The 11,899-nt window shown below is 35.8% G+C and overlaps 1 protein-coding gene across 1 annotated transcript in view; it reads left to right on the forward strand.

Annotated features, from left to right (window-relative positions):
* The window catches only part of LOC119667360, a 6,509-nt gene extending 2,955 nt beyond the window's left edge, over positions 1 to 3,554 (forward strand). Inside the window, exons 2-3 of the mRNA XM_038076650.1 lie at positions 613 to 1,750; positions 1,815 to 3,554. Of these exons, the coding sequence (XP_037932578.1) occupies positions 613 to 1,750; positions 1,815 to 3,554 (2,878 nt within the window). The remainder of the gene's footprint in view (positions 1 to 612; positions 1,751 to 1,814) is intronic.
* The last annotated feature ends 8,345 nt before the right edge of the window (positions 3,555 to 11,899 follow it).

Raw genomic sequence — 11,899 nt, forward strand, 5'->3', positions numbered from 1 at the left:
ACTTTGCCATTCTTCAAGTTCTTGCTGCTAAATATTCTCCACCGTTAAGTATGCTCATACTGCATAATGAGCAGATTCAGCAGATTCTCCACTGTTTACAAGATGGTTACACTATGTTATTATTAACTAATCTGTCAACCTGTTCTATTATCTTTGTGTTGTGTGTGTATACTTAAACATTTATTGAAAAATTAAATCAAAATTGAATAACAACTTCATATATATGTGGCAATTGGCGGCGGGCAGTAAAATGAATAAACGAAAAAACTGGCAACGCTGTTAGTTTTTGATTGTAGTTAGTTGGAAAGAGTGAGTGCTATGGACGGGCGTAAAAAGGGTAGAGCGTCGATTTTAAAATACATTGAAATAAATTTTCTTTTTGTAATAAAATATTATTGTAAAAAAATATTAATAAAATTTATTTATCATTATATTAATAAATTTTTCCTACATTTGGGGGCTCAACCGGGATCACGGTGATCGAAAAAGCATGTGAAAATCAAAGCGCACAACATTGTGAAATTAAATGTTGGGTTTTTTTTTTGCTACAACAAAACTACAATAAAGCAACAGTAAAAAAAAAATTGATGAGCATGACGTCAGAAATTTTAGTGTGGAGCAATTGAAAACTGACGAAGTAGCAAGCATACTAACCGTAACTCACTGTGCGTCTGTTGCAGCTCGGTCTACATTTACTCTGCGTGACGTTGAAGATTCCTTGACTTTATTCTCGGGATCAGATCAACCTACGTTCGAGCAATGGGTAGAAGATTTTGAGGAAAACGCCGCAGCTGTAGAATGGAACGATGTGCAGAAATTCATTTATGCAAAGCAGTTGTTAAAAGGAACTTCAAAATTATTTATCCGCAGTCAACGTAATGTAAACAATTGGAAAATGCTAAAAGAGACGCTGAAGAATAAATTTGCTGTACAAATGTCTGCAATTGATGTTCATCGTGCGCTGAGTAACCGACGAAAACGACATGATGAAAAATTGCTTGAATACCTTTACAGCTTGATGGAAATTGGGAAGGCCACAAAGTTAGATGAAGCAAGTATAATTGAATATTTTATCGAAGGAATACCTGATTCAAGAATGAATAAAGCTGTTCTATATCACGCCAAAGGCATCAGAGACTTGAAAGAAAAAATTAAAATTTATGAAAAAATTAAAGCACTGAACACGAAATACCAATGTACCAAGGTGAACAAAACCGCGCCAGTGCCATCAAGCAAGGAACGGTCGAATTCAAACAGTATAAAAAAATGCTATTCGTGTGGTGAAGATTCACATTTTGCAAAACACTGTCCAAATAGACGTATAAAATGTTTTAAATGCAACCAAAGGGGTCATAGATCATTTGAATGCAAAGTGAAGGTAGAAGCTGAAAAGAACGGCTTATCGTTAGCATCAGAAGCGGAACAAACTACTTTGGGTTCCTACAGTAATCGTCTTTTCAAAAACCTAGTGATTAATGATTTTCAATTTACTGCTACAGTCGATACCGGAAGCGATATCAGTTTTATCAGATATGACGCGTTGATGAAAATGGGAGACAATGAGTTGAGCAAAGCATCGAAAAGTTTTAGTGGTATTGGAGGAAGCCAGATAACAACAGTAGGCAGTTTCGACAAAGATGTTAGAATTGACGAAGTCATTCTGCGAGTTACATTTCACGTTGCTAAGGAGAGAGACATACTGTATCCCGCTGTACTGGGAAATGACATTTTGAAAAACGTTGATATGATAGTAAACGCTGAGGGAGTCAAATTTGTTAAAAAAAACGCTGAAAATGATTCAATACGCGAATGAGGTAAATAACACGAATACGAACGGTACAGAAAAATATCAAAAGAATAATGGAAATGAAAACAGTACAAACAGCGCTTCGATATTAACCGAATTTCAACAAATCTGTCTATCAACACTAATTGATGACGGTGCTCAAGAAATTGAAATTGACGTTGCTCATTTAGGAGGAAACCATAAAGCAGAGATTACCAAACTCATCAAGAACTATAAACTAGGAAATTCGATTGCATCACCGGTGGAAATGAAAATTATTCTGACAGATGAAGTGCCAGTATATAGCAGACCTAGAAGATTGCCCATAGCAGAACAAAATATAGTTGAAAAGCAGGTAGCAGATTGGCTGAAGGCAGGCATTATCCAACCCAGCACATCTGAGTATGCGTCGCCAGTAGTATTAGTATCGAAAAAAGACGGAACTAAAAGATTATGTTGCGACTATAGAAGGCTAAATCAAAAAATAGTGCGTGATAATTTTCCAATGACTTTGTTTGATGATGTACTTCAACGTTTGGAAAAAGCTAAGGTGTCTACTACATTGGATTTGAGAGATGGATTTTTCCATGTGCCTGTGGAGCTTAGTTCGAGAAAGTACACATCATTCGTAACTTCTAATGGCCAGTATGAATTCAGATTTGTTCCGTTTGGTATTCCAAACTCGCCAGCGTTATTTTGTAGGTATATCGCAGCAGCATTTCGTGAATTAATTCAAGATGGAACAGTGGTGATTTATACGGACGATATAATGATACCAACAAAGGCCGAATTGGAAGGAATTCAAAAACTTAGAAGAGTGTTAGATTTGGCAAGAACATATGGTCTTCAAATCAAATGGTCAAAATGCCAATTCATGAAAAGAACTGTAGATTTTCTGGGCTACGTAATCGAGAACTCCACAATTAGGATTTCAGCAAAGAAGGTGAAGGCGATAGATGACTTTCCAATGACACTAGGTAAGACGGAATTTCAGCGATATCTGGGGTTGACGTCGTATTTTAGACGGTTCGTTCCGCAGTATGCGTTGATTGCAAAACCAATGACTGATATGATGGGTAAAAACGCGAAGTTAAAAATTAATGAAGAAGCAGTAGCAGCATTTCAACAACTAAAAGTGGCATTAACTAACCCACCAGTTTTAAAAATTTATGATCCAAAAGCATACACCGAGATTCATGCTGACGCGAGTAAGTACGGTTATGGTGCCGTATTGTTACAAAAGGATGCCGATGATGCGCAATTACATCCAGTCCAGTACGTGAGTAGGAAAACCAAGCCGGCAGAACAAAATTATCACTTCTATGAGTTGGAAGTTCTAGCAATTACCAAGGCATTGAAAAAATGGAGAGTATTCGTTTTGGGTACGAAGGTAAGGATAGTGACCGACTGTAATGCCTTCGCGATGACCATGAGAAAAGACGACGTTCCGCAACGAGTAGCAGGGTGGGCCATGTATTTACAACAACTCGATTATGTGATCGAACACCGTACGGGTAGTAAAATGAGACACGTGGATGCGCTAAGTCGTGTGGACTGCTTATTGATGGAAGATGCGTTGCAGCATAGAATCAAAGAGGCGCAACTGTTGGACGAGTGGATCCGTGCAGTTAGAAAAATTATAGAGAAGAGTAATTACGATGACTACTATATTAAATGTGACATATTGTATAAAGATCCGAACAAGGAGCTCATGGTGATCCCAGCTGCTATGGAGCAAGAAATAATAAAAATCGCACATCGTCAGTGACATTTCGCTGCAAAGAAAACGCAAGATGTCATTGAGAAGAGTTTCTATATCAAAAATCTAAGCACAAAAGTGATGACTGTGGTAAAAAGTTGTGTAGAGTGCATTTTAGCGGAAGCAAAACTGGGTAAAAAGGAAGGATTCTTGAATCCAATTGATAAGTCTGATAGACCGCTAAACACTTTTCATATGGATCATGTCGGACCGATGGAGAACACCCAAAAGCAGTACAACCACATCTTGGTGATCGTTGATGCGTTTTCTAAATTTATATGGCTGTACCCGACAAAAAGCACAGGCGCTGATGAGGTCGTTGATAAACTGCGTAAACAAGCAGCAACGTTTGGTAACCCAAAAAAAATTATCACTGATCGCGTGGCAGTTTTCGTGTCTAAGAAGTTTGAGGAGTATTATAGAGAAGAACTAATTCAATATTTATTAATTGCAACAGGTATACCGCGGGGAAATGGGCAAGTTGAGAGGATACATAGAATTGTGGTACCAATGCTGACTAAGTACTGCATGGAGAATCCAATAAACTGGTACCGACATGTTGACAAGGTTCAGCAATTGATAAATAATTCATCCCCTCGAAGTACGAATTTTACACCATTCAAGATACTAACTGGGGTAGATATGCGTGTCAAAGAAAACGAAACCATGCGCGCTATTATGACGGAACATGAGGTTATAGAATTACAAAACGAACGAGATACGGTACGAGAAGAGGCTCGTGACAATATAAGGAAAATTCAGGTTGAAAATCGCAAAACTTACGACACCAAACGAACGACCGAAACGCAACATTCAGAAGATGATGTCGTGGCTATTAGGCGTACTCAGTTTGGAACGGGGCTTAAGTTGAAACCGAAATTCCTCGAGCCGTATAAAATCGTCGAAAGGCTTAATCATGGACGGCATTCAGTGGAAAAAATCGGGGATACTGCTGGGCCACGAAGAACGTATGCAGTAGCCGAGGATATAAAAAAATGGCATTCGAGGCGAATGCTTCATCAGAATGGCCGAATGTGGCAATTGGCGGCGGGCAGTAAAATGAATAAACGAAAAAACTGGCAACGCTGCTAGTTTTTGATTGTAGTTAGTTGGAGAGAGTGAGTGCTGTGGACGGGCGTAAAAAGGGAAGAGCGTCGATTTTAAAATACATTGAAATAAATTTTCTTTTTGTAATAAAATATTATTGTAAAAAAATATTAATAAAATTTATTTATCATTATATTAATAAATTTTTCTTACATATATACATGTAAACTTAATTGTTACCTAACTTAATGAAACCCCCCTTCAACGGTGATGACTGAACTGGACCAGCTTATAAAGTTGAACTGTCTGTCGGATAAATGAAAGCGATTATTTAACTAAACGCCGCTTATCGTGAAGTCACTAGAAAGTGAAATAATTAATGGGCCAATGGATACGGATACGTATCCAATAACTAAATTCTTTAAATATTTGTTGAGTTTTATATTATTACTAGTGAACTTATTGCCGCGTAACAATAATAAAATCAATAAATGTTATATTAAATTTTAGGTAAACTCAATTTAGAGTTTTATTAACGTAATAAAATGAACACAAAAAACTTATTATGAATAGTTCTTAGTATATTAATATATAATCCATTATTTCAATGACCTGTCAGCAAAAAGCTACGGGTTGCACTCCGATTGATTCTCTTCAGTAAAGTACCTTGTACAGGAATATAAAAAAAGTTGTTCTCCTATATTCCAGATTTGGTCAAATTTTTTATCTTAAATCTAATCTTTGAAAGAAAATAAACATTTGTTCTCTTCAACATACATTACCTTGAATGTCGGATTAAATCCATGTTCTTCGATAATGTCTACCCCGAATGAAGTTATTTGAAAGCAGCCATTGAGTGTTCGTCAGAAAATGTCATGATTCTGGTGTTTCACCACAAAGCAATGAATGCAATGGCTCAGGTGACGAAGTCAATAATGGCAATTTCACTTTGCTATTAAGGCAGCACAATTCCAGTGACTCTCCAGCAAACTTTAATGCACCACAATGTTCGCAAGTAATGTCCATTGGACCAATGTCAACGAAAGGATGCGAACTGTAATCATTAGCGCAATCGTATAGAAACGCTGCTCGATACAAATTAACAGTTGAAGCATTTCTTCTTGCGCGTCGGAGATTATGTCGTTCTTGATCTGTGTAATAAGCTCGACGATTACTCATTGCCAACCGAGCCATTTCACGAGCTGCCTCTCCTTGCTCTTGTGTTTGAGAAGCGTTACATTAAACTCGGGTTATGCTAAATTAAACTTTCTGGCTCGCGGCATTGTTAATAATATACGCATTTTAAAACATCATATATTAACAACACTCTCACAAAACAAACAAACCGACCTGTAAAATGTATATGCTTTTTTGCAATACTCGAAAAGCTATCTGGCCAGCCGAAAATTCAATAAATTAAAAATAAAGTTTTCCTTTTTTTGTATTTTAAATTTATTTTTTATTTTTATTTCTTATTTCTCTATGAAACAAAAAAATTAGACTTTCAATAATTACAGTTCATATATTGATAACAGTATTTATTTATTATTTATAGCAGCTTTTTGAAATTCGGTTAATCAGTCATTCGATGTGACAGCTATTTTCATTTGTTCTCTATATTTTTATTTACATTCGAGTATCGTATTGAAACAAGTATCGAAATGATTTGAACTCAACCAAACTTGAGCGGCCGATTGCGACAGATAGCGGAGTTCCAAACCTAATATATTTATTAATTAATTTTCTTTAAAATTCTTTTAATGCTTTTTTCAATATTTTAATATATATTCTGCTATTCGGAGCGGAGACGAATCCAACAAATCAAAGATAATTAAAATCGGTGCAGCCCTTCTTGAATTATAAGTGGTCTAACTAACATGACTTTCTTTTATGTATATAGATTATTATTTATATTATTATTATTATATTGTTACGTAATCGCCTTTATGCGTGTATATTCGAATCACGGGATTTTGTGAAAAATGAAACAAACTTCTTAATTGGCGAAACTATACTTTATTATAGTATTGTAGTATTAAAAATAACTAGTAATTACTAGGAACAAATTTTGGAAAACACAGCTTCACTCAAAACAAATTCCAACTAACTTTTTTATAAAATATCAATTGACATAATGATTAAATAATATTTAAACATTCCATTGTTGATCTGATCAAATTCGTAATAATATTATTATCAAATGTTAAAACAAACGCTTATTGCAAATTATTATTCCTATAATTGTCTAAATTAATTTCTTATTTTTGTATTTTTTTTTTGGGTTTATTTGTGTTATCATATATTCGTTGCAAGACGTAATAAGATCATTTTCACAAGCCACTGTGTAAGGTGATAAATATTAGTGTTCCTTTATCGGTCGCTCTTTCTTAGTGGCAGCAATAGGCATGCCACTGCGGTTATTCTGTTGTTCCCACAAATACAATACGAGTTAGCACATGGCAAAAGTGGTAACACATTTAATTCATTAAATTTGTAAGGCAAGTTGGTGTGTGACAAAACACATACATTGTGACCGAAAAGTTTCCGGAAAATTTTAAATAAAACGCAAAATTCTTAATCTTCATCAATATTTATTTTATCTCCTTCAAAATATGCTCCATTAGAGCGATACACAATGCCAACGTTTCTTCCATCATCAAAACTTTTTATAGGCGCTTTCCGGTATGGCTTTGAGTTCCCTCTGCGAATTCTGTTTTACGTCTTCTATGGATTCAAAACGCGTTCCTCTGAGTGGTAATTTGAGGTTGGGAAACAGGAAAAAGTCACACGGTGCAAGATCAGGTGAATACGGTGGCTGTTCGATGGTATTTATTGAATGTTTGGCCTTAAAATCGTTGATAATGTTGAACAAATTGAGGTGAATCGGAACAAGCCGGGCGTTGACACGTCGCATACACAAATTGTCCACCAAAATCAAACGAGCCATCTCACGACCGATGCCTAGCTCTCGTGCTATCTCTCTAACACTCACATGAGGATTTTTGAACACGATTTCCTTTGCCTTTTCAATGTTTTCGTCGGTGGTAGAGGTCGAAGGTCGTCCAGAACGCGGCATGTCTTCGACGGTCGTACGACAGTCCTGAAAGGCTTTGTACCACTCATAAACTTGAGTTTTCGATAAAACTGATTCCCCATAAGCCTTTTGTAGCATTCGCAACGATTCTGCACACGAAATTTCGTTCGAAAAACAAAATTTGATGCAAACTCTTTGTTCAATATTTTTTTCCATTGTTTTTTTCGCAACGCACTACTGAGGTGAACTGGTTTAAACAGCTGCCGTAAACGAACTGTCTGACAGATCGCGCTCATTTTTGGCATAGTAATTGTCCTTAATTGCTGCCAAACTACATAAACTTAAAATTAAAATATCGAAAAATATACAGCGCGCGAATTTTAAATGAGAATTTCCGAAAGCTTTTCGGTCACAATGTATACCAGCATGCTAAGCTAACTGCATTAAGCAGATGTAGTGTAAGCTTAGATAATGCATAGAATTTCCACAAGTGCATTTGGCCTTGAATGCTCAGATCTATTGGACAACAAATTGTGGGAATTAGGTGCACTTTCTCTTTAAGCATAAGAGTAATGCTGATTTTTGTATAAAACCTTAAGATTTTTTAATAAAGAACTAATTCAAAATCAGAATTCATACAATTGTTTTCTATGGTTAAAGTGCATAAGAAATCTTGAACAAATTGATTTATGTGCCAAATTTGTGACTCACAAAACACAAAAGAAAAACAATTATAAAATATCCCGCCAGGCTTACTGACTGGTTTTGAATTTTTTTAATAATAGAGTTCTTAACTCCAGAGTCATGGTTACTATCAATAGATTCAGTTGGATTTATTTTACTCTGATGCGCGTGCAATTTACCAGTTTTCTGTTTGCGAAGTTTTTGGAGTTCGCGTGAAACAATACAGCCGTGGTAATTGACAGGGTGAGACTCACCACAATTGCAGCATTTTGGTTGCCGAGCATTAGGCTTTAAATAGTCTTCTATCTTGTGCTTACCTGCACATTTAACGCATCTCGGTTCTTTCCCACAAAAGTTTCTTGTGTGACCATTTGTTAGGCAAGAAGTGCATTGAGAAATTTGAGATGAAGTTTTTGGTAATTTCATGGATTCAACACAATTCAATATGGTTTTGATGTTGAAAATTTTATTGATATCGTTATTGGTATCAAATGTTAGGCCAAACATATTTAATGGACATTTATTATGCCATTGAAGCTTCTTGATTGCACTCAAGAGATTAAACCCTTGTATTTTAAGATCTTCAATAATGGGATCAGAATCGTATGAGTCGTGTAACTTTTTCACGTTAACTCGAATTGGTCTTGTTTGTTCGTTTTTATGTCATGAAAAGTTAAGAGATGATAACGTTTTTGTAATGTTGCGATAATCATCACCATCAACTAAATTAATTTTATAGATGCCATTGTTTAGCAACATTGTAGTAAACTCGTTCGAGGCAGTACTTCTAAGAATGCCAAAAACTTTTTTATATTCCAAATTACAGTATAGCATAATAGGCGGCGGACGATTTTGTGTGTTTAGTGCTTTAGTTTGAGCTTCTGAGTTGAACGGCTTCTCCTCAGTTAAGTTATTTGCAGTTTCGAATTCTGAAGATGAGTCTGCTTTAGGCTTTTCGCTTGGTTTCTTATTATTAATTTTTTTTTTATCGATCGGTTTCACGAGCTAGTTCATCCTCAGTTTCGTATGTTGTGGTGTTTGTTTTTCTTTTGAGATTTGTGTTGATAATGCGGTCTTGAGGGTTTCATTTTCGTGTTGAAGTCCCGCTACTTCTTCTTTAAGTTGTAAGCATAAAGCTTGAACTTCTTTCAGCATGGAAACCTTATATCACGAACCTCACTTAGATTGGTAGGTTGAATTGCAATAGAATGAGTGTGAGATAGATTATTAAGAAATTAAATTAACTAATAATTATTAAAAATAAGAGGGGTATTTGCTTGAAACTATTGAATTTTAATTAATGTCTGAACGGTCAGCTCTTTTTCGGCGGAAAGTACTGGTTTGAAATACTAGTTTCCTCGCTAAGAGGTTAACATGTTCTGTCAACCTTTTATTGTATTTTTTTCTTGTATTGTCAAACTCGGCTTTAACAAATGTAATTTCTAGATCTCAGTGTATATTTTCATTCCTAATATACCATGTGGCATGTGGTAATTGATCTCAGTATTTTTGATTGGATAATTTCAATATTTGAAGCACTAGCATTGCTAAATAGCTGGATACCATAAGTCCATGTTGGTTTTATGATGATGTTATACAGGAGCACTGTATACTCTAGGCATAGGGAGGATCTGTTACTAATGAGCCAGTGCAACTTAGAGGCTTGAAGCTTCATTTGTATTTTTTTGGCTTTAATGTGCTTGCGCCAAGTTAGTCGTCTGTCTAGGTGAATACCTATATACGTTATATTATCTGATTGAGGTATGGGGATACTATTTAGTAAAATTGTTGGAGATGTATTCCGATTTAAAGTAAAAGTTTTCTATGTTACGATTTGTAAGTACTTTATGGAATCTTTAAATGTTATTGTTTTTACGAGTGAGTTTTATGCTGCTGAAATCAGAATTGAGTTTAAATGAGGTTGCGTCCTCAATATGAGATTTACACTTATTTTTGTAATTGGTGTGTATGTGTCTAGTCACCTGCCGCAAGAGAGTTGCGGCAGTAATGTTCAAATCAGTAATATTGAAACGAGAGGGGCAGTACACTGCCGACAAAGTTAAGTTCTTTCCTTTGTGTTTAAGGCATATTGATGTAGCTTGCATATAATTATGAGCATATGTACCTAAAAAATTGTGTCTTAGACGCCTTTCCCATCAGGGTGATCGGTTTTGTAGAATAAATAACCAGGAATATAGAAGTCATTTTTGTGCATTAGATGTGTTTCTAAGCAAAGCATTACATTCACACTTTTACGGGACATGAAGTTTGTGAGTTCTAGTTTGTGTTGGCTTAAGCCATTTGCATTCCACGTACAAATTTTTAAAGTACTCATTAATTGGACAAAAATATTTGCATTAATTGGCTTTGCATTTTAACTATCTCGTTAAGAGTGCGATCATCATTTCCAAACTATATCTTTAGACTAGAGGGTCTTGTTGCTTGTCAAATTTAACGCAGAGCTAGCATGTGCTTCAGTTCTTTATAAAGAGGACATCTTCTATAGTTTGCGGTGTGATTTCCACTACAGTTGCTACACTTTTTGGAGTTTGAATCCTTTAATGCTTTTTTTATCAATTTCGGAACTATGGTTAAACTCGCCACACGTTACGTACACTATAAAGAGTGCAATATGATTTAGTATGGCCATACTCTTGGCAGTTTGTGCATTGCACCGGACCATTTCTATTATGGGGCTCTCCAACACTAATTCTGCGGTAAAGTAAATACTGTAGGTTGTAAATGGGATGACTCTCATTTTTTTTAAGCTTAGAAGCTTCCGCGTGAAGTTTAATTTTGAACATGGGGTGTATTTCTAACTTCGAATACTTCGTAAAACTGAATACGAAGATCATTAATTTATAGTGTTGTTTATTTATTAGACAAATTTAATAAAGTTTAAATATAATTTTAATATGCACAAACCGTTGCAAAACCTCTTTTTCGACTTCATAGATGAGATCATTTTATTTTCACGGAGTAGTTATTTTAACAATACTACACATTTCTGAGTTTGCGAAACAACTACGCTGCTGCTTCTTACTTCTTTTTTGACTCGTTCAACTTTTCTTAAATCCGGATAGTAGGGTCAGGTCACGTCGAGCTTCGAGCGCCTGCATTCAGTGACAAGAAGCATTGCGCTTTGTGCAATATGTATGTATGTATCAGTGCGCGTGCAGTCTGCCATAATTTCTTCGATAGACGTTGGCTTGAGATAAGTCATTGCACTTAACTCATTGCATCAAGGCTGCATCCGCCAGTCTACTGCAACGCCTCAGCAACAACGAGGCTGATATGGTCCTGATACAAGAACCATGGATTTATAAGGATCTTATAAGGAAACTACAACCTATTTTATGCGGTAAATAAGGCTAAGCCTAGGTCCTGCATATTGGTTAAGAAAAAATTTAATGTTCTCTTACTTTCGCAATATAGTGATGGTGACCAAACCACGGTAAGTATCGAGGACTTCTGAGGACAAATATGGACAGTATCTGCATATCTGGCACATGACCACGCCACATTACCATCGAATATCGTTATATAGCTAACAAGCAGCTCCAGGAGACTCGGAGTAGAGCTTCTAATA

The sequence above is a fragment of the Teleopsis dalmanni genome, chromosome 1 (genome assembly GCF_002237135.1).
Source record: "Teleopsis dalmanni isolate 2A chromosome 1, ASM223713v2, whole genome shotgun sequence".
Classification (NCBI taxonomy): Eukaryota; Metazoa; Arthropoda; class Insecta; order Diptera; family Diopsidae; genus Teleopsis; species Teleopsis dalmanni.